Raw genomic sequence first — 24,203 nt, 5'->3', positions numbered from 1 at the left:
AATTGGATTATTTGGTTTTAGGGTATTGAGTTGTTATAGTTCTTTATATATTTTAGACACTAACCCTTTATCAGATATATCATTTGCAAGTGATCTTTTCCCATTCCCTAGGTTGCCTTTTAGTTTTGTTGATTGTTTCCTTCACTGTGCAGAAACTTTTTATTTTGATATAATCACAATAGTTTGTTTTTTCTTTTATTTCCCTTGCCTCAGGAGACATATCTAGAAAAATACTGCTTAGATCCAATGTCAGAGAGCCTGTGCTCTCTTCTAGAATTTTTATGGTTTCAGGTCTCACATATAGGTCTTTAATCCATTTTGAATCTATTTTTGTATCTGTCAAAGGAAGTGATCCAGCTTCATTCTTTTGCATGTGGCTGTCCAGTTTTTCCAGCACCATTTGTTGTGAGATTGTCCCTTTTGTTTGTTGTATATTCATTCCTTCTTTGTTAAAGATTAATTGATCATATAATTGTGAGTTTATTTCTGGGTTTTCTACTCTGGGTTTTCTAGTCTCTTTCTATTGACCAGTGTGTCTGTTTTTATGCTAGTACCATACTGTTCAAATCACTATGGCTTTATAATATAATTGTGATGCCTCTAGTCTTGCTTTTTTTTCTCGAAATTGCTTTTGTTATTTGAGGTCTTCTGTGACTCCATACAAATTTTAGGATAGTTTGTTCTGGGTCTGTGAAAAATGTTGTTGGTATTTTGATAGGGATTGCATTAAATGTGTTCACAGGGATGCACCGTGATATTTATAGCAGCTATCTACAACAGCCAAATTATGGAAACAGCTCAAGTGTCCATTGACTGATTAATGGATAAAGAAAAACTAGTATGTATGTGTATATATATGTATATATGTATGTATGTATACATATGCACATATAATGAAATATTATTCAGCCATAAAAAAGAATGAACTCTTGTCATTTGTAATGACATAAATGGAGCTAGAGAGCATTATAATAAGTGAAATAGGTCAAATAAAGATAAAAACCAAATGATTTCACAAATGTGTGGAATTTAAGAGACAAATCAACCAAGGGAAGGGAAAGAGAGAGAGACAAACTAAGAAATAGACTGTTAACTATAAAGAACAAAGTGATGGTTACCGGAATGGAGGTGGGTAGGAGGGAGGGTTAAATAGATGATGGGGATTAAGGAGTGCACTTGTTGTAAGGAGCACCGGTTATTATATGGAAGTGTTGAAACACTATGTTGTACACCTGAAACTAATATTAAACTGTATGTTAACTAACTGAAATACAAATAAAAACTTAACAAAGAAATGATCCTGTTTTTTTGTCCTTTCTCTTATTTTTTTAATAAATTTATTTTTTATTGGTGTTCAATTTACCAACATACAGAATAACACCCAGTGCTCATCCCGTCAAGTGCCCCCCTCAGTGCCCGTCACCCATTCACCCCCACCCCTCGCCCTCCTCCCCTTCCACCACCCCTAGTTCGTTTCCCAGAGTTAGGAGTCTTTATGTTCTGTCTCCCTTTCTGATATTTCCCACACATTTCTTCTCCCTTCCCTTCTATTCCCTTTCACTATTATTTATATTCCCCAAATGAATGAGAACATATAATGTTTGTCCTTCTCCAATTGACTTACTTCACTCAGCATAATACCCTCCAGTTCCATCCACATTGAAGCAAATGGTGGGTATTTGTTGTTTCTAATATTCCATTGTATACATAAACCACATCTTCTTTATCCATTCATCTGTCGATGGGCACCGAGGATCCTTCCACAGTTTGGCTATTGTGGACATGTTCTTTCTCTTATTGATGTGGCATATTACATTGATTGTTTTATCAATATTGTACCACCATTGCATTGCCAGAGTAAATTCCACTTGATTATTATAAATGATTTTTTAAATGTATTGTTGGATTCTGTTTACTAATATTTTGTTGAGATTTTTGCATCTGTGTTCACTGCTCTTTATTTTGTGGTGTCTTTATCTGGTTTTGGTATTAGGTAATGCTGGCCTCATAGAATTTGGAAGTTTTCCTTCCTTTTTACTTGTTGGAAGAGTTTGAAAAGAATAGGTATTAGCTCTCTTTAAATGTTTGGCAACATTCACCTGTGAAGCTGTCCAATCCTGGTCCTTTATTTTTTGGGAATATTTTGATTATGGATTCAATTTCATTGTTGGTAATAGATCTATTTACATTTTCTATTTCATCCTGCTTAGTTTTGATAGGTTGTATGCTTCTAAGAATTTATCCATTTTGTCTGAGTTGTTCAGTTTCTTGGCATATAGGTTTTCATAATATTCTATTATAATTGTATTTCTGTGATGTTGGTTATTATTTCTCCTTTTGTTAGTGATTTTATTTGGGTTCTCTCATGCTTTCTCTCTCTCTCTCTCTCTCTCTCTCTCTCTCTCTCTCCCTCTCTTTTTTGATAAGCCTGGCTAAAGGTTTATCAATTTTGTTGATCTTTTCAAAGAACCAATTCCTGGTTTTATTGATCTGTTCTATTGATTTTTTAGTTTCTATATCACTAATTTCTGCCTAATATTATTATATCTTTCTTTTTCCTGGGTTTGAGTTTTGTTTGTTTGTTTGTTTGTTTGTTTGTTTTTTAGATCCTTTAGACATAAAGTTAGGTTGTTTATTTGAAAATTTTCTTTCCTGTTGAGGTAGGCCTGTATTGCTATTAACTTCCCCCTTAGAACTGCTTTTGCTGCATCCCAAAGATTTTGGATTGCTGTGTTTTCATTTTAACTTGTTTCCATGTAATTTTTTATTTCTTTTTTTATGTTGTGGTTGACACATTCATTGTTTAGTAGCATGTTATTTAACCTCCATGTGTTTGTGGTCTTCCTAGATTTCTCCATGGTTTTCCTAGTTTCATAGCATTGCGGTAAAAAAAAAAATACATGGTATGACTTTGATTTTTTTCAGTTTTGAGACTTATTTAGTCGCCTAATATGTGATCTCATCTGGGGAATGTTCCATGTGTACTTGAAAATAATGTGTATTCTGCTTTAGGATGGAATGTTCTGAATATATCTGTTAACTCCATCAGGTCCAGTGTGTCATTCAAAGTCACTGTCTCCTTGTTTATTTTGTTTGAATAATTTGTCTATCAATGTAAGTGGGGTGTTAAAGTTCCCTACTATTATTGTATTACTGTTGATTCTTTATGTTTGCTATTAACTATTTTATGTATTTGGGTACTCCCATATTGGATATGTAAATATTTACAATTGTTATATCTTCTTAATTGATTGTTCTGTTTATTATTATATACCGTTCTTTGTCTCTTGTTATAGTTTTTGTTTTAAAGTCTATTTTGTCCAGTATAAGTCTTGCTACTCTTTCTTTTGACTCCTTTGTATGATGAATGTTTCTTCATCTCTGCACTTTCAATCTTCAGGTGTCTTTCGGTCTCAAATGAGTCTCTTGTAGGCAGCATTTGGGGGGGGGGTATCTTGTTTCTTTAATCTACTCTTTTACCCCGTGTCTTTTGATTGGAACAGTTAGTCCATTTGCATTCAAAGTAACTATTGATAGATATGTATTTATTGCCATTTTTTAATTATTTTATGGTTTCTCTAGATTTCCTAGATCCTTTATTCTCCTCTCTTCCATGGTTTGCTGACTTTCTTTAGTGATGTACTTGGATTCCTTTCTCTTTATCTTTTGCATATCTATTACTAGTTCTTTACCATCTGGATTGTTTTCTGTTTTCTACTCCATTGGTTTTCACTTTAGTTTTTAATACTCTTTCTTCTGTTTACTTTGGGCTTAATCTGCTTTACTTTAGTTTTTAAGGTTTTTCACATGTTTTCCCCCTAATATTGCAGTTTTTTTGGTGTAAGTTTTCCTCTAAATTGTGCTTTAGAGGTATCCCACAAATCCTGATAGGTTGTGTTTTCATTTTATTTGTGTTGAGTGCTCTATAAATGTTAATTAGATCCATGAGGACTTATGGCTCCAAAGTTCCCTGGGGATAATTTCCATCCCAGTCAAGCCTAAAGGGAGAAAGAACATGGAGAGGGGTTCTCAAGAGGTTTTTATGACATCACTTCCATTCAAATTCCATTGGTTAGAACTCTGTCATATGGCTTCACCTAATGGTATGGGAAGCTGGGACATGTAGTCTAGCTTTTGCCTGGGAAGAAGAGGAAAATGTATTTGGACAAACAACGAGCAATCTCTTTCTATTTTTTGGAAGAGCTTGTATAAGATAAGAAATACTTGCATCATGGGTATACAGTAGAAATTGTAAAGTTATTGGGGCCTGCTGTTTTCTTTGGGGGAAATTTTGTAACTGCTGATTCAGTTTAATGGATACATGTTCATTTAGGTTTTCTGTTACTTCTTGAGTCACTTTTTGTAAGTCACTTTTTAGGTACATATAACTTTGTGTAAGTTTTAAAATGTATTAGAAAATTTTTCAAAGTATGTTCTTATTTTAATCTCTGATGTAATTGTAATTATGTTCTCTTTCTTCATTTTAAATATTGTTTACTATACCTTTTTTTACTTGGTTATTAATCTAACTAGAGATTTGTCAATCTTATTAGTCTTTACCAAAAATCTTAGTTTTATCCCATTAACTTCTGTTCATTATTTTCATTATATTACTTGGGCTTATTTTGCTGGTCTTTTTCAACTTATAATTTGGATAATAAGCTTGTTATCTTTCAGCTTCCTTTTCTAATATATGTGATTAGAGCCATACATTTTCCTTGAATCTAGCTCCAGCTCTGTTGCTACAAGTATTTGTACATATATCATTATTATTACCTCTATGTATTTTCAACTTCCACTGATTTCTTCATTAATGCATGAGTTATTTATAATGTGAGTTTAAATTGCCACAAGTATGGGAGCTTTTCTCAGGGTATATATTGTTATTAATTTCAAAATTAATTGTATTATTCTTAGAGAATGTGGTATGTGTAATAATGATTCTACAAAACTTGTTGAATCTTGCTTTATGGCCTGGTATATGCATGTTAAGTTTGAGATGTATTCCTGTTTTTTTGTTGTTGTTATTAAATCCTTCCAATATTATCTCATTTATTTCTAATCCTAATTGTGTAAGATAGATAGTATGACTCCCATTTTTCAAATAAGAACATTAAAGTCCCATTAGCACAGTAACTTTTCCATATTCACAGGACAGGTCTAGTTATTCTTTTAACCACTTAGAACAAATACCAAATAAAAATGAGTGGGAAAAATTAGGATGACAAAACATGAGACTCTCCTAACTCTGGGAAATGAACAAGGGATAGTGGAAGGGGAGGTGGGCGGGGGGGTGAGGTGACTGGGTGATGGGCACTGAGGAGAGCACTTGATGGGATGAGCACTGGGTGTTATACTATATGTTGGCAAATTGAACTTTTTTTTTTTTTTTTTTTTTTTTTTTTTTTTTTAAACTTTTATTTATTTATGATAGGCACACAGTGAGAGAGAGAGAGAGAGAGGCAGAGACACAGGCAGAGGGAGAAGCAGGCTCCATGCACCGGGAGCCCGACGTGGGATTCGATCCCGGGTCTCCAGGACCGCGCCCTGGGCCAAAGGCAAGCGCCAAACCGCTGCGCCACCCAGGGATCCCGGCAAATTGAACTTTAATAAAAAATAATACATATATATATATATATATATAAAACAAAAACAAAAAATGTATGGTCAACTTTTTATACTGGTTGCATATGAGCCTTATTTATATCAAATTATAGATTTTTACGCCTTCAAGGCAAGGATTCATTCTTATTTAAATAGCTCTTTATCCCTCACTTGGTGTCTGAAACAGTATTCTACACATATTTGGTGCTCAAAAGATTTTTTTCTTGATGGGGTACCTGGATGGCACAGTCAGTTGTGACCAACTTGGTATTCACTTACATCATGATCTCAGGATCATGAGATTATGTCCCACATGGGGCTTCACAAGCACAGAGTCTGCTTGAGACTATTTTTCCTCCTTCTCCCTCCCCCTCTGTTCTTCCCCAACTTGCTCACCTCTCTCAAATAAATAAATAAATAAATAAAATATTTAAAAAGAAAGATTTTTGTTGAATTGGAGTAAACTTGAGACTGAAATCTGTCAAAACTTAAAAAGTATAATAAACAGGTAATTTGCGAATACTCAAAGAATAAAACAGAACTTGTAGTGCTGGAATAATTGCAAAAAATAATCTGAAAACACTCCTGGTATAAGTACCTAGTAATTAAAAAAAAAGTACCTAGTAATTCTGGGAAAAAATATAGATATAGGTGTTTATAGGTAACATTAATATCTATCTATATCCTCTAAATACCTCTATGTATCTGCCTGCATACCTGTCTAGATTTAGATATGTTAAAGGATATATATATATATGTAAATATATGCAGTTATAGCTATATAAACATATATCCTTTATATTAATATGAAGAATATATTAGATATAGAGACCTGTTAAAGGATAGATGAACTAACAAAGAGAGACCTACAAAGTCAATAAAGGTATAGATATATAAATGGAAGAAAAACTAAGTGAATATAGTTTACTGATGCCAAGGCAAAAGAGTGGCCAATAGTGACCTTTTAATTTTTATGTTAATGAAGTTATTAATGACCTTGGAAATAGACATGAAGAAGTTGAAATTCTCATTTTAAAAGTTTAGGCTGCAAATGGTAAAAACAAAACAAAAGATCAACTGAACTATAAGCTGGAGGGTGCCACCGTTATTTATTTTAAGATTGAAGAATCATAACCTGATTTAAGACTTAATGTTCTTGCCTAGCTTCTCTTACTCATTCTGTAAGATTCAGCTCAGGTATTATCTCTAGGACTCTACCTGCAGTTGATCAAACTGCCTCTGTTATCTTAGCACTGTCAAAGGTCATTATTATAGCACTTGGAATATTTTAATGAATATATCCAATTAAATGTCTTGTTTACTACAGATTATAAACTCCATGATCATGTGTTTCATCTTTCAATCACCAGTTTTTTGTATATTTTTTATTGGAGTTCTATTTGCCAACATATAGCATAACATCCAATGCTCATCCTGTCAAGTGCCCCCCACAGTGACCCAGTCACCCTGTCACCCCAACACCCCACCCACCTCCCCTTCCACTACCCCTTGTTCGTTTCCCAGAGTTAGGAGTCTCTCATGTTTTGTCACCCTCACTGATATTTCCCACTCATTTTCTCTCCTTTCCCCTTTATTCCCTTTCACTATTTTTTATATTCCCCAAATGAATGAGACCATATAATGTTTGTCCTTCTCCAATTGACTTACTTCACTCAGCATAATACCCTCCAGTTCTATCCAAGTCGAAGCAAATGGTGGGTATTTGTCGTTTCTAATGGCTGAGTAATATTCCATTGTGTATATAGACCACATCTTCTTTATCCATTCATCTGTCGATGGACACCGAGGATCCTTCCACAGTTTGGCTATTGTGGACATTGCTGCTATAAAATTGGGGAGCAGGTGTCCTACCATTTCACTGCATCCGTATCTTTGGGGTAAATCCCCAGTAGTGCAATTGCTGGGTCATAGGATAGTTCTATTTTTAACTCCATGCAGTTTTCCAGAATGGCTGGACCAGTTCACATTCCCACCAACAGTCAATCACCAATTCTTGACAAAGATTTGGCAATAGAAAGTTCTCAGGCAGTGTTTAACTAAATTATGGAGCTTTTTAAAATTTACCCTTTCTATAGATGTACTTGTGTCCACATTTTGTACTTATTTCTTCCATTAAAACACCTATATATATAAAAAAACACCTATATACTTTTTAATTGCATTTATTCCTTTTTACATGTATAACGTTCCTATATACATACTTATACTATTACATGCTTATAAACAACATACTTATTTTATTAATTTTTGTAATACTAGCATTTAGCACAGTGCCCGTCATTCATTTATTGAATATTCAATCACTTCTCAAGTAAGCAGTCATTATTCTAAACTCTAAGAATACCATAATGAAAAAGACTTATCTTCTGGTAGAGGAAGACAGAATAGACAACCAGTAAAGAAAATTATTTACAAAAAAAAAAAAAAAATTATTTACAGTAGTAATTATTAAAGACAAAGAAACAGGTGATATGATAGAGTACCTGCTGAAAGTGAAGAATCATTTATTTATTTATTTAGAGAGAGGGCACACATGAGCAGGGGGAGAGGGAGAGAGAGAGAAAGAATCCTCAAGCAGACTCCCCACTGAGCAGGGCTCAATCTCAGGACTCTGAGATCTTGACCAGAGCTGAAATCAAGAGCCTACTGCCCAGCCAACTGAGTCACCCCAATGGACTCATTACTTTAGACAAAACACTTAAAAGCAGAATCAAGAAAGTAAAAATACTATTTTTGCATATAATGTTTTTTAAAAATATGTATATTGACTAAAACTTTAAGGAGGGGATCTTAATGATTACAAAGTCCAGTCTTTTCATTTTACAGAGAACATGTGACTTGTTAAAGGTATTAACAAATATATAATTTGTCTTTCTTTTGGTAAATTGGTTTGGAAACTTTTAGATTCTTTATACCTCATCGGGACTTCCCTGAGATGTAAATGACCTATTTGAACCAGGGACTATGATGCTGTCCTAATCACACCCATTTTCTTCCCTAATGGAGATTTGAAAAGAAAAAAAAAAAAAGATAAAGAGGAGGGCAGAGATCTTTAGTAAGAGAAAGTTAAGTGGGCTATAGTCATAGGGATAACAATAAAGAAAGTTCTAGAAAGAGACTTCTAGCATCTAAGTAAAGTATCATTATATAGGAAGCTTCAAAAAAATTTTTTTTGGTTTTTCTAAGACACTCATGGTAGAAAATACACACACACACACACACACACACAATGGTTTAGAGTAGAGAATTGTAACTATAAGCCCTTACCCTAGGGATAACCACTGTTGATTATTTTCCTTATACAAATATTTCTCTCCTTCCTTCCTTCCTCCTTTCTTCACAAAAGTGAATTTGTATTATTTATATATATATTTAAAATTTTTTGGAAAACAGAATAGTGAAAAAAAGGAAAAGGACAAAGGATAACAAACACTAAATACATATTTTTTGGTCATATAAGCTTCAGATATTTAATATTTTAAAGAAATAAAACATTACAGATAAAGTCTAAGTTTATGTTCCATCCAGAGTCTCATTCCTCTCATCCCTTCTCCAGACACAACAAATATCATGAATTTAATGTATTTTAATACTTGTATTAATGTTTTTTAAAAATAGTATTATTTTGTGTTTTCTTTTAATGTGCATACATGGACAGTACATAATTGGAATAATTGAATACAGATTTATGGGAATTGCTTTTTGCACTGAACATTACATTTTCAGTTCTCTTCATGCTGATATATATATAGTTTATTCATAAATCATATTCATTATTCATAACCTTGATGAATTTTCACTGAACACATCTATGTGACTAACACTCTGCTCAAGAAACAGAACATTATCAGCATTCCTAAATTCCCCAGATAACTGTGTTTGAATTTTATTTTGGCCTTCTTTTGCCCACCATTATTTATGAAATTTATCTATTTTGTTGTGCATAATTGTATATAATTGTAGCCTATTCTTTCCCATTTATAGGATATTTTGTTTTCTTAATTCAGTTTTTAAAATTTATCCATTCAAAAATTGATGGGTATTAGTGCAGTTTCCAATTTGTGGCTCTTTCAAATAATGGTACTATAAACACTCTAATACATATTTTTCTGAATGTATATATGTGTGTGTGTGTTTCATTTTGGTATATGTCTAAAAATTGTTGGGTCATGCATATGTTCAGGTTTAATAATAGAGCCAAACAATTTTCCAAAGTATTGTACAAAACCATATTCACACCAACAGTGAATGAGAATTCAGGTTGGTTTTTCTGCCTCCTTGGCAACACTTGACATTTTCTGTCCTTTTCATTTTAGGCTCATATAGAGTAGTTGTTATTATCTCATTATGGTTTAATTGGTAATTCCCTGATTGTTAATGAAATTTTCATATGTTTATTGGCCATTTAGATATTCTTCTTTATGATATCCTTAAATACTTAACTGACTTTTTTCTAACAAATCTAAAGATATTAGGGTCTCTATTCTCCACCCAATCTAGATAACGCAGGACCTTAGCAATATTTAGATTACTATCTTTCCCTCACTTAGCGGTTGTGTGCCTTCAAGCAAGTTCCTTAACCTTATTTTGCCTCATCTGTTTCTGCATCTGTAAAATGAGGAAATTTTAAGTACTTAACTCCCAAGTTGTTGTGAGAATTAAATGAGTTTAAATATATAATACATTGAACAGTGCCTGGCATGTAGTATTTACAACATGAATTTAGTTGTTGTTGTTGTTGTTGGCAAAAGGATAGACAATATATATCAAGGGGACAGAATAGAGATTCCAGAAATAGATGGACACAAATATAGCTACTTGATTTTTGACAAGGGTGCAAAGGCAACTCAGTGTAGAAAGGATAATCTTTTCAACATATGGTATTGGAACCACTGGGTATACATATCCACAGAGAAAAAAAAGGACCTATGCCTTATACCTTATGTAAAAAAATAATTCTAAATGAATCATAAATTAAATGTAAAACATGAAACTATAAATCATTTATAGGAAAACATAGGAGAAAACTTCTGGCTTGGGTTAGGCAAAGAGTTCTTCTCAGATAGGACCATAGCATAATCTCTATAAGCAAAAAGTTAATAAATTAGACATCACCAAAATTTGAAAGTTTTGCTCTATGAAAGACACTCTTAAGATAATTGAAAAGACAAGCCATAGATGTGATGAGAATATTTCCAAATCACGTATCTGACCGAGGACTTGAAGTCTAAAAGATCAGCAAAGATTTAAACAAATACTTCACTAAAGAAGATATATGGGTGGCAAATAAGCACATGCAAAGATGCTCAAAATCATTATTCATTAAGGAAATACAAATTAAAACCACAGTGAGATAACATTGTACATGTTAGAATGGCTGAAATAAAACTAACAGTAACCAAGTGGTGGCAGTGATACAGAGCAAGTGGCACTGTCATATAATGCTGGTGGGAAAGCAAGATGGTACAGACACTTTGGAAAGCAATTTGGCAGGTTCTTACACATTTAAATATGCATTTGCTATATGACCCTACTGAAATAAAAATTTATGTTCAAACAAACACCTTTATGCAAATGTATAGCAGCTTTAATCTAACAGCCCCAAACTGGAAACAACCAAATGGTACATCTGTAAAATGGAATGTTACTCAGCAATAAAAAGAAACAAATTATTGGGCAGCCCCGGTGGCGCAGCGGTTTAGTGCTGCCTGCAGCCCGGTGTGTGATCCTGGAGACACGGGATCAAGTCCCATGTCAGGCTTCCTGCATGGAGCCTGCTTCTCCCTCTGCCTGTGTCTCTGCCTCTCTCCCTCTCTCTCTCTGAATAAATAAATTTAAAAATCTTAAAAAAAAATTATTGATACATGCTACAATGTGGGTGAATGTCAGATGCATTACACTGAGTGAAAAAAGCCAGATTCAAAAGGCCATATGCTGTATGATTCCATTTATATATGAAATCCTGGAAGAGGCAAAAGTATAAGGATGGAGAATAGGGATGGAAAATAAACAATGGTTGCCAGTAATTAGAACTTGACCACTAAGAGGCAATTTTGAGGGAATTTTGGGAGGCGATGGAAGTGTCACATAACTTGGTTATGGTGCTGTGACAAATATTTTTTGTATTTGTCAAAACTTAACAGAATTGCACACAAATACACACACATGAATTTTACTATATAAATTTTTTTAAAATTAAAGTAAAATCCTTCTTAGATTATTTCTCTGAATATTGCTTCTCTGCTACTATTTTTTCTTTTGGAATCTCTGTTACTTTTACATTATATACTCTTAATTTTCTCTAAGTCTCACAATTTCCTTATATTTTTCATTTCTTTATGTAATTGTTGTGCCCAAGATCGCGAATTGGAGAAACCGCCAAGGAGCCGACACCGATGCAATCACACGAGGGTTTATTTACAAGCTCGAGCCTGGGTCCAACTATACCCGACACAGCGAAGCAGGGACTTGGACCCTGAGACTAAGAGGCTTAGCAACTTTATAGGGGCCAGTGGCCAATGGGATACGCAGAAAGTTTCACAGTCATGCTGGTCCTCTGAGCCGGATTTCCGGTTAGGGTATGTCCTGGTCTTTGACTAGGGCGGGGCAGTGCCCTAAGTAATGAGCAGGTCAGCACAAGGCGGGTAGAGCCCGAAATAGAGCCAGTACTGCTCTGCTTGTCCAGGGGTAGGGGATTTTGTTCAGTTTCCTGGGTCCCACAGTAATTAGATGAGTTTCTCAGTGTTATCTTTCATCTCATTAATTGTGTTCGATGAATTTATCTTAAAATTTTTGAATTTTTAATTTTCCAAGATTCTGTCTTAGTCTCCTATTAGTGGTTCTGGAACCCCTTCCCTCAGAGCTTTTGTTAATGTAGTAGAGTCATTCACAGCACCAGAGGATGATTCGGTCAAGGTCTTGTCTCAGTGATATTCTCTGCTTCTAGCTAATTCTCGCTTCCAGATCTCAGTGCTTCATATGCCTGTGGTTTTAGCCTCTACTTATTTATCTGTTGCTTTTATTTTATTTTATTTTTTTGTCCATAGAAATCTTTCTCTTTTTTCGCCCAAAGTTTTATTTAAGTAATTGTTGCACCCTATGTGAGGGCTCAGATTTATGACCCTGAGATCAAGAGTCACATGCTCTTCCAACTGAGCTGGCCAGGTGCCCCTAGAAATTTTTATCTTATATTTGAGTAGAACTATGTCTTTTTAAACTTTTAAGAATACATATTTTATGTATCTTGCTTGCTTGATGTATTTGAGAGAGAGAGCAAAAGAGAGCACACAAGCCCAGGGTGGGGCAAAAGGGAGAGGAAAGGCAGACTCCTTGCTAGGCAGGGAGCTCCTTGTGGGGCTTGATCCCAGGACCCTGGGATCATGACCTGAGCCAAAGGCAGATGCTTAACTGACTAAGCCACCCAGGTGCCCTACTTATCTTGCTTTTATCAATGAACACTATCTGATATTTCATTATACAACGATGCCAGTGATTCTCAACTGGGGGCATTTTGCCCCTCAAAATACATTTGCCTGGAGACATCTTTGGTACAATGCACAAGACAGTTCCTACAACAAATTATCTGATCCAGAAGATCAATGATATTGAAGTTGAGAAACTCTGCACTAAATAATTAAAGAATATGATATTTTTCATATGTGACATCATCATTACCTATTTAGTTGCCTTTCTAATGTGCACTTAGAGGGTTTTTTTTTTTTTTGTATTATAAGTATCACTTTGATTAATAGCCTTCTATACCTTTTTGTATAATTCCCAAATGTAGACATTTTCTGAACCCAAAGAAAACTAAGATTTGAGAGGCACCATCTTGGAAGCTGGAAATTACTTAGGAAACAACAAAAGTATGGGAACAACAAAGTTTTTATCGTTATATTTTTAGTGGAACTTATAATATGTTCATATATAAAAATCTCCCATTAGTTTTATTTTTTAACATTTTATTTAAATTCATTAGTTAACATATAGTGTAATATTAGTTTCAAGTGTACAATTTAGGATTCAGCATTTCTATGCAACACCTGGTGCTCATCACAAGCCCCCTCTTTAATCCCTATTATCTATTTAACCCATCCCCCCCCCACCTCCCCTGTGGTAATCATTTTAAACCCTTTTTTTCCAGGTAATATGCAATTGACCCTTAAATAACATGGGTTTGAACTGTGCAGGTCCACTTATATGTGGATGATTTTCAATATAGTACAGGACTATTAATGTATTTTCTCCTTCCTATGATTTTCTTAATAACATTTTCTTTTCTCTAGCTTATTTATTGTAAGACTGCAAAATATGTGTTACTCGACTATTTATGTTATTGGTAAGGCTTCCAGTCAACAGTAGGCTACTGTTTATATATGTATATATGTAAGTAGTTAAGTTTTGAGGGAGTCAAAAGTTCTATGTGGATATATAGCTGCACAGGTTGGCACCCCTAATCCTCATATTGTTTAAGGGTCAGCTGTACTCCTAAATTGTTTCAAGGCCCTTCATGTTCTATACAGCTTTCTTTGAAAGCTTCCTACAGCCTGCTTAATGGTTAGGTATCACATTTCAGAATCTTATGGAGTACTTGACCAATTTGACTATAACTACCTCTTGCATCCTTTATTTTTTTTAAAGATTTTAATTCTTTTCAATACATACAAGTATTAATGATGATTGGTAGTAGGGAAAAGATAATAGAAAAAAAAGAGGACTGGCTTTAATCTGCTGCCTAATCTTAGTTCAAGTGCTTCTCTTACCTAGACCTCAATTTTATTATCTGTAAAATGAAGAAGTTATACCATATAGTTCCTATAGGCTTTTCTAATTATAAACCTGTGATGTGATATGCTGTTATTTTATACTACTTCTATTTAGCTTTTGGCCATGATTATCTATTGTTCCTGGGATAAAATAGAGATAAAACAAAGATGTCTAAAATATTTTAAAGTTCCTTATATTCTTTATTACCTTCCATCTGCCTTCTTATAGTGATTGACAATACAAATTTTAAAATGAAAAGTGTCTTCTGTTGAAGGACTGTGAAGAATGATACTGGAAAAATAAGAATTTAGAGGTAGACTGGGAAAGGAGAAAGCTAGATAAGAAAAAAAGAGGTGACAGCTGTACAAAAATAAACAAAAGCTAGGTATCAAATCTAGGCAGGGTCAGATCCCTAATCTCCATGAGGCCCTGTGTAATTCTCAAATTCAGAGTCTTAAAATTTGTTAGAATTGCACAGGACCCTAGAATTCGGGTCTCCCAACTTTCTAGTCTTAACACTACGCTATGTAATATCATTTAAATTATTATGTCACTTAATTTTACCTTGAGAGTGAAGATACATGCATGAAATAATCTTTTATAATTTATTTGTATAGGTTTTTTTAACCACTTAACTTATTTTCTGGCTGCTGGTGCTGTTACTTTGGGAATTGGTTTCTTTGCTTTGGCATCAGCTTTGTGGTTTCTGATTTGCAAACGAAGGTAAGGTTTGTTAGAATGTTTAACTTTTTTTTCCTTTTTAAAATTCAAATGAAAGCCTTTTTCACTTGGTATTAAATAACTATAACAGCATTGTTTCTATAATTTGAGGTTTGGTTATAGACCCTTTGATTGAGGAGGAAAAGCTTTACATGTTTAAAATAGCCTGGAAAGATAACTCCTACTAGTATAATAGTCTACTTGAGTAGTGTAATAGCAATATTCATGCATTACAATTTTAAGGATTAATGAGATATATTTTATTCTCTGGAAGACATGAATTCAAATTATAAGGCTAGAAATTTTTAAATTTTTTTATTTTTAATTTAGAGGTTAAAAACATTACAGAGATAGACTCTCTTTCTTTAGGAGATACTCAAGAGAAGAGCTGACAAAATGCTCTGGTATAGTCTAAATATAGTCTTTTGCCAGGGACAGAAAACCCTAAATTTGGTGGTTTTGATTATTTAGTTCAGTATTGTTTTGTTTGGTGTTTAAAAATGTAAATTGTAACATGTTCTTGCACACACTCCTCCAGTATTCCCTTATCTCAGCAAATGAATACATAATATCTGTTCACTTGCACAAGTCCGAAAACTGGAAGTTATTCACTTATTCATTCTTTTTAACAAATATTTATTGGTGCCTGCCATTGTTCTAGGTACCAAGGATACAACTGTGAACAAGTCAGACAGGGTTTCTGTTCATAGACTGGCAGTGCCACTGGGAGGAGACAGATAATGAAAAATAAAGTGGTCGAAGAATGTCTCTTCAAGCGGGCAGTATTTAATCCAAGATCAGAGTTAAAAGAAGGAGCAAAACATGTGAAGACTTTGTCAAAGAGCTCTCTAAGCTGAAGGGGATAGCAAAGATCCCCACATGGGAATGTTCGTGGTATTGTTCAGTAAAAAGAAAGAAAGCTAGTGTATATAGAGTGTAGTGAGTGAGGGAAATAATGAAGAGATTGAAGATGTAGATAGGGCCAGATCACATAGGATGTTGTAGGCTAGAATGTAGACTTTGGATTTCATTATTTATGCCATTATAAAGTTTAAAGTAGGGTAATCATTATCCTAATATTATGATAATTATATTAATTATCAATTAATATTGAGTACTTACTACTACATACTAGGCACTATTCTAAGTGCTTTATATATGATCTCATTTAGACTTCATAACCACCCCATGAGGTAGCAGTAATATTATCTCCCTTTTAAGGATACTATATCATCACCCATTGGGGATTTGCATTTTTATAACACTTTAAAATTTGATATATAATTAATATGCAATAAAGTACATAGATTTTAAATGTACGATGATGAATTTCAGCAAATATATTCCCATGTAATCACAACCCCAGTCAAGGTATACAATTTTCCATCACCCTGGAAAGTTTCCTCATGCTCCTTTCCAGGCATCACTCCCTACCTCCCACTCAGAGGCAATCTTTATTCTGATTTTTATTACGATAGATTAATTTTGCGTAGTCTTGAATTTCATGTAAATGGAACCATATGGACTTTTTTATGTCTGCTTTTTTGACTTAACATAATATTTTTAGATTCATTCATGTCATTGTATTTATCTCTATTTCATTCTTTTTATTGATTTTTATTCATTGTATAAATATACCTCAGTTTATTCTTTTAAAGGACAGTTGGGTCATTTTCAGTTTTTAGTTATTAGGAGTAAGGCTGCTATGAATGTTCTTATATAAATCTTTTTGTACATGTGCTTTCACTTCTCTTGGGTAAATACCTAAGAGTAGAATTGCTGATCATATGGTTAACTTTGTAGCAAATTGCTAAACAGTTTTCCAACATGGGTACTCCCAACGTACTCCCACCAGCAATCTATGAGAGTTCTAATTCATATTTTTTAAAAGATTTTCCCCACTTCTCTGTGAAGCCTGAATTTTAGTTGAGCAAGAGTGAAAGCAGGGAATGTTAGGAGGCTGTTACATAGTCCAGGTCAGAGATGATAGTGTCTTGGACTAATATGGAAGTAAAAGAGATGAAAAGAAGAGATTGGATTTAGGGTGTGTTTTGCAGGTAAAGTTAGCAGGGCTTGTTGATGGATTGGATTCAGTAAGGAAAGATAAGTGAAATGGCAGAATTAATACTAACACCTCCATTTCTACCATGAGCAGCTGAGTAGTTGATCTTGCCATTTGCTGAGATGAGAAGATGATTAGAGAGGGGAGCATGTGGAGGAAATAGTGATAAACTAGGAGTTGCATTTTAGATGTAAGCTTGAAAGTCTGTTGAAATCCATTAGAAATGTCAAATACTCGGATGTACATGTAGGAACTTCAGGAGAGAATTCAAGCCTGAAGATTTCGGATATCAATGTGTAGAGGGTATCTACGGCCATAGAACTAGGTGAGACTAATGAAGGAGTTAGAACCTAAGACTATGTCCTTCCAACATGAAAAATCTAGCAAATGAATAGGAAGAATCAATGCTGAGAAGAAAAAGCAGAAAGGTACACTGTCAAGGGTGGCAAGATTAGAAAATGTTTCCGGGGGTAATGGGAAGATGGTGGAGTAGGAGGACCCTAAGCTCACCCTGTCCCATGTTTACAACTGGATATCACTCACATCCAAGTCAATAAACCAGAGAGTTACCCGAAGACTAGCAGAACAAACTCCACAATTAAACGTGAAGAAGCTGCATGGCAAGAGGTTAGAAAGAGCAGAAACTGTGGTCAGGAGCTGCCCATAGGAGGGAGAGAGCTGCAGTCTTAAGAGAGGGTAAAACACCAGGAATCCCACACGGAGAAAACAAATTCTCCATAACCTCTGGCCCTGAAAACCAAAGCAGCTGAATTCTGTGAGTTGTATAACCAGCAGGAAGTGGAGCCTAGAGTTTTGAAAGAGGGCTAGTGGGAGCCCTTAAAGAGTCCTTACCCTTAAAGAGCCCAAGGAAAGGCAACATAGAAGTGACAGTTTGCAGAACTGAGGGAGATCTGTTTATACTGATTTCAGAGAGTGTTGGAAGATTTCTCTGGAAACAAAGGAGCTGGCAGGTGCCATTTTCCTCTCCTGGCCCCCAGCATAAACGTGAAATCACCTGCAGGAGGTGTACTGTGGCTTGCCCACGAGTTCTCCTGAGGACTCAACAACTCCAAGCCTGCTGGACTTAGCCCTGGGCTCAGTGCAATTTTTGTTGACACTGTCAATGCTGTACCTACCCAGTGCTTCTACATGCTGTGCCCTCACAGCCACCACACTTTGGGAGGTCCAGCCTAGGACTAGTGGGTCAATGCAAATTTTACTAACACTTCATGTGTCCAGCCCAGACACCAAGTGCCCCTGATGGCCACCACCACCCTCATATGCTGTACCCTGGCCGCCACTTGGCTTTGGGAGATCTGGTATAGGACTAGGGGTTCAGTGCAAATTTTGCTAACACCACTGCCCCACCCCCAAGCCCTTCTTTTGTCACACCCCCTCAGAGCTGGCCTACCTGGATCTCACTAACATAGAAAGCAAACATAGCCCACAACAGGCAAAGAGTCAGTGCAGATGTCTGGACTGAAATGAAAAGTGACTCAGACACCATAGCAGGATGCAAGCAACACACATAGGAGACTCCTCTGAAGAGCCAGGTTCTAGTGAATAGGGGACACTGCACTGCAGAGCACTACAGGACCTCTTCTTTGTAAAGCCACTACTTTCAAGAACAGAACATACAGCTGACTTTCATAACACACAGAAATGGCCATAGAGAGGTAGACAAATGAGACAGAGTCCCAAATGAAGGAACAAGACAAAATCACAGCAGGATATCTAAGAGAAAAAGAAATAAGTAAGATGCCTGATACAGAATTTAAAGTAATGATCATAAAGATACTCACTGGACTTCAGAAAAGGGTGGAGGACATCGGTAAGAATCTTGACAAAAACATAAAAAAATTACATATCAGAGATGAACTCAATAAATGAAACTAAAAATATAATGGATGTAATAAATAGTACACTACAGGAAGCAGAGGAATGTATCGGTGACCTGGAGGATAGAATAATGGAAAACGATCAAGCTGAGCAAGTAAGAGACAAATACTACATAATGAGAATAGACTTCTTTCTTTTTTATTTTTAAGATTTTATTTATCTGTGAGAGACGCAGAGAAATGCAGAGAGAGAGGCAGAGGCACTAGCAGAAGGAGAAGCAGGCTCCACGCAAGAAGCGTGGGACTCGATCCCGGGTCTCCAGGATCATGACCTGGGCTGAAGGCAGAGCTAAACAGCTGAGCCACCTGGGATGCCCCAAGAATAGACTTATAGAACTCAGTGGGTCCTTCAAGCATAATAACATGTTAGAGGGATACCAGAAAGAGAAGAGAGAGAAAGGGAGGCAGAAAATGTCTTTTCAGAAATAATAGCTAAAAACTTCCCAAATCTGGGGAAACAGAGATCCAAATACAGGAGGCACAGAGACTCCCCCAAAACTTCAATCAAGAAGGTCCACACCAAAACACTAAGTAATTAAAATGACAAAAAAAATGATAAAGAATTTTAAAGATATCAAGAGAAAAGAAGACAGTTACATATACAGGAAACCTTATAAAGATATCAGCTGATTTTTCAGCAGAAATTTTGCAGGCCATAAGAGAATAGTGTGATGTATTCAAAGTGCAGAAAGGGAAAATTCTGCAGCCAAGAACACTTTACCCAGCAAGGCTATCATTCAGAATAGAAGGAGAGATAAAGAGTTTCCCAGACAAAAGTTAAAAGAACTCATGGCCACTAAACCAACTACAAGGAAGGTTAAGGATTTAACGGACTCTGCGATGGAAAACAAAAGCCATAAGTAAGAATAAGAAAAATAAGAATCACAAAATAAAAGAGTATAAAAATGATTCCAAATATCTAAATTGTAGAGAGGAGAGAAGTAAAGAATGACTTTAAAAATAAGTGACCATCAGCTTAATATGGACTACTATATGTAAAAGATGTTACATATTAACCGAATGGTAACCACAAATCAAAAAACAGTAATAGATATGCAAAAAATACAGAGTAAGGAACCCAAGTATATCACTGAAAATCCCCCAGCCAGCCATGAAGGAGAGAAAGAAAAGAATCAGAGAAAAACTATAAAAACAACCATTAAAGTAACAAAACGACAATAAATATGTATCTACCTATCAATAACTACTTTGAATGTAAATGGACTAAACACTCTAGCCAAAAAACATAGGGTGCAAGAGTGGATAAAAAACACAAGACCCAACTATAGGCTTCTTACACAAGACTCATTACAGACTTAAAGACACCTGCAGATTGAAAATAAGGAGATGGAGAAATATTAATCGTACAAATGGTTGTCAAAAGAAAGCCAGAATAGCAATACTTTTATTGGACAAAATAGATATTAAAATAAAGTCTCTAAAAAGAAACAAAGGACACTATATAATAATAAACAGAACAACCCAACAAGATATAATGATTGCAAATATTATTTACACATCCAATAGTGGAGCACCCAAATACATAAAACAGTTAATAACAAGCATAAAGGAAATATTCAATAGTAATACAATAATAGTAGGGGACTTTAACACTCCCCTTACATCAATGGACAGATATTCCAAACAGAAAATCAGCAAGGAAACAATGACTTTGAATAACACACTGGACCAGATGGATTTAATGGATATATTCAAAATGTTCCATCCTAAAGCAGCAGAATACACATTCTTTTCAAGTACACATGGAACACTCTCCAGAAGAGATCACATATTAAGGCACAAAATAAACCTCAAGAAATTAAAAAAAGATCAAAGTCCTACCATGCATCTTTTCTCACCACAATGTTATGAAATTAGAAATCAACCACAAGAAAAAATCTGGAAAGACCACAAATACATGGAGGCTAAATAACATGCTACTAAACAATGGGTGGGTCAACCGTGAAATAAATGAAATTAAAAAGTACATGGAAACAAACAAAAATGAAAATACAATAGTCCAAAATCTTTGGGATCCAGCAAAAGAATTATTTTTAAATTTATTTTTATTTTTTAGAGCTAGAGAGAGAAAATGAGAGCAGGGGAAGAGGGAGAGGGAAAATTTTTTTTGTATATTTTTATATTGGAGTTCAATTTGCCAACATATAGCATAACACCCAGAGCTCATCCTATCAAGTGCCCCTCTCAGTGCCTGCCACCCAGTCACCCCATCCCCTTGCCCACCTCCCTTTCCACCACCCCTTGTTCGTTTCCCAGAGTTAGGAGTCTCTTATGTTCTGTCACCCTCACTGATATTTCCCACTCATTTTCTCTCCTTTTCCCTTTATTCCCTTTCACTATTTTTTATATTCCCCAAATGAATGAGACCATATAACGTTTGTCCTTCTCTGATTGACTTCACTCAGCGTAATACCCACCAGTTCTATCCACATTGAAGCAAATGGTGGGTATTCATCGTTTCTAATGGTTGAGTAATATTCCATTGTGTATATAGACCATATCTTCTTTACCCATTCATCTTTTGATGGACACTGAGGTTCCTTCCACAGTTTGGCTATTGTGGACATTGCTGCTATAAACATTGAGGTGCAGGTGTCCTGCCTATTCACTGCATCTGTATCTTTGGGGTAAATCCCCAGTAGTGCAATTGCTGGGTCATAGGGCAGTTCTATTTTTAAGAGACAGAAAATCTTAAGTAGGCTCCACACCTAGCACAGAGTCTGATGTGGACTCAATCTTATGACCCTGAGATCATGACCTGAGCCAAAGCCCAAAGTTGGATACCTAACAGACTGGGCCACCCAGGCAACCTCCCCACCCCCCACCAACAAAAGCAATTCTAAGAGGGAAATTTATAGCAGTATAGGCCTACCTCATGAGTAGAAAAATCTTAAATCAAACCCTAGACCTAAAGAAGCTAGAGAAAGAACAACAAACAAAACCTAAAAGGTTTTACAGAATAAAGGAAATAATAAAGATTAGACCAGAAACAAATTATATAGAAACTTAAAAAAAATAGAACAGCAGATCAATGAAGCCAATGAAGCCAATGAAGCCAGGAGCTGATTCTTTGAAAAGATCAACAAATTTGATAAACCTCTAGCCAGACTCATCTGAGAGAGAGAGAGAGCGTGAAAGGACTCCAATGAACAAAATCACCAATGAAAGGAGAAATAACAACTAACATCCTAGAAATACAAATAATTTTAAGAGAATATTATGAAAAACTGTATGCCAAAAATTAGACAACCTAAAAGAAATGGATAAATTCAGAGAAATATAATCTATGAAAACAGAAATAGGAAGAAACAGAAAATTTGAACAGACCTATTACCAGCAAGACGATTGAATCAGTCATCAAAAAACTCCCAAAAAACAGCAGTCCAGGGCCAGATGGTTCACAGGTGAATGCTACCAAACGAAGAAGAGTTAATACCTCTTCTACTAAAGCCATTCTAAAACATAGAAGAAGAAAAACTTCTAAATTTATTCTGTGAGGCCAGAATTATCCTGATATCAAAACCACATCAGAGATGAACATTGATGCAAAAATCTCAAAAAAATACTAGCAAACAGAATCCAACAATACATTAAAAAAATCATTCACCACAACCAAGTGGGATTTATTCCTGGGATGCAAGTGTGGTTCAATATTCACAAAATAATCAATGTGATACATCCCATCAATAAAAGAAAGGATAAACAGAAAAATCTCAACAAAATACTAGCAAACAGAATCCAACAATACATTAAAAAAATCACTCACCACAACCAAGTGGGATTTATTCCTGGGATGCAAGTGTGGTTCAATATTCACAAAATAATCAATGTGATACATCCCATCAATAAAAGAAAGAATAAACAATAAAAGAAAGAATAAAAAGAAAGAATAAACATCAATAAAAGAAAGAATAAACAGTTGACACAGTACAACATTCATTCATGATAAAAACCCTAAAAAAATAGGTTTAGAGGGGACATACCTCAGTCTAATATAATAAAGGCTATACATGAACAGCCCACAGCTATTATGATCCTCAGTGGAAACACAGAGCTTTCCCCTAAGGTCAGAAACAATACAAGAATGTCCACTCTTACTACTTTTATTCAACATAGTACCAGAAGTCCTAGCCAAAGCAATCAGACAACAAAAATAAATAAAAGACATCTAAATTGGAAAGAAGTAAAACTCACTCTTATTTGCAGTTGATATGATACTATATATAGAAAATCCTAAAGACTCCACCAAAAAACTACCAGAACTGATAAATGAATTTAATAAAATCACAGGATACAAAATCAATATGCAGAAATCTGTTGAATTTTTATACACTAATAATGAAACAACAGAAAGAGAAATTAATAAAAGAGTCCCATTTACAATCTCACCAAAAATAATAAGATACCTAGGAATAAAGAGGTGAAAGACTTCTACTCTGGAAACTATAAAATATTGATGAAAGAAATTAAAGATACAAATGAAAAACATTCCATGTTCATTGCTTAGAAGAACAATTACTGTTGAAATGTCCATACAACCCAAAGTAATCAGATTTAATGCAATTCCTATCAAAACACCAACAATATCTTTCACAGAACTAGAACAAAAAATCATAAAATTTATATGGGACCACAAAAGACCCTGAGTAACCAAAGCAATTTTGAAAAAGAGAAAGCTGGAGGTATCACAATTCCAGATTTCAAGTTATATCACAAAGCTATAGTAATCAAAACAGTATGGTACTGGCACAGAAATAGACACATAGATTAATGCAACAGAATAGAAAACACAGAAACCCATAATTTTTTGTCAGTTAATCTTCGACAAACCAGGAAAAAAATATCCAATGAGAAAAAGAAAGTCTCTTCAACAAATGGTATTGGGAAAACTGGACAGCCACGTGCTAAAAAATGAAACTGCACCACTTGAAGAGAGCAAAGGCAGTAATTTCTGACATTGGATCTAGCAACATTTTTCTAGGTATGTGTCTCCTGTAGCAAGCGAAATAAAAGAAAAAAATAAGCTATTGGGACTACATCAGAATAAAAACCGTCTGCACAACAAAGGAAATAGTCCAATTAAAAAATGGGCAGAAGACATGGATATTTCC

The 24,203-nt window shown here is 34.9% G+C and overlaps 1 protein-coding gene across 3 annotated transcripts in view; it reads left to right on the top strand.

The window, feature by feature from the left end:
- The first annotated feature begins 3,153 nt into the window (after positions 1-3,153).
- C15H1orf185 (chromosome 15 C1orf185 homolog) overlaps positions 3,154-24,203 on the top strand; it is a 33,289-nt gene continuing 12,239 nt past the window's right edge. Inside the window, exons 1-2 of one of the 3 annotated variants that reach the window (XR_007402347.1) lie at positions 3,154-4,103; positions 15,009-15,114. Coding sequence is in view for 2 of the 3 variants with exons in the window: in XM_025420118.3 (XP_025275903.3) it covers positions 4,016-4,103; positions 15,009-15,114 (194 nt within the window). In the remaining variant the exon portion in view is untranslated. Of the gene's footprint in view, positions 4,236-15,008; positions 15,115-24,203 lie in introns of all 3 variants that reach the window. The other 2 variants (XM_025420118.3, XM_025420119.3) reach the window with 2 other exon arrangements.

Source organism: Canis lupus, chromosome 15 (genome assembly GCF_003254725.2).
Source record: "Canis lupus dingo isolate Sandy chromosome 15, ASM325472v2, whole genome shotgun sequence".
NCBI lineage: Eukaryota > Metazoa > Chordata > Mammalia > Carnivora > Canidae > Canis > Canis lupus.
This window is presented reverse-complemented; position numbering and strand designations above follow the sequence as displayed.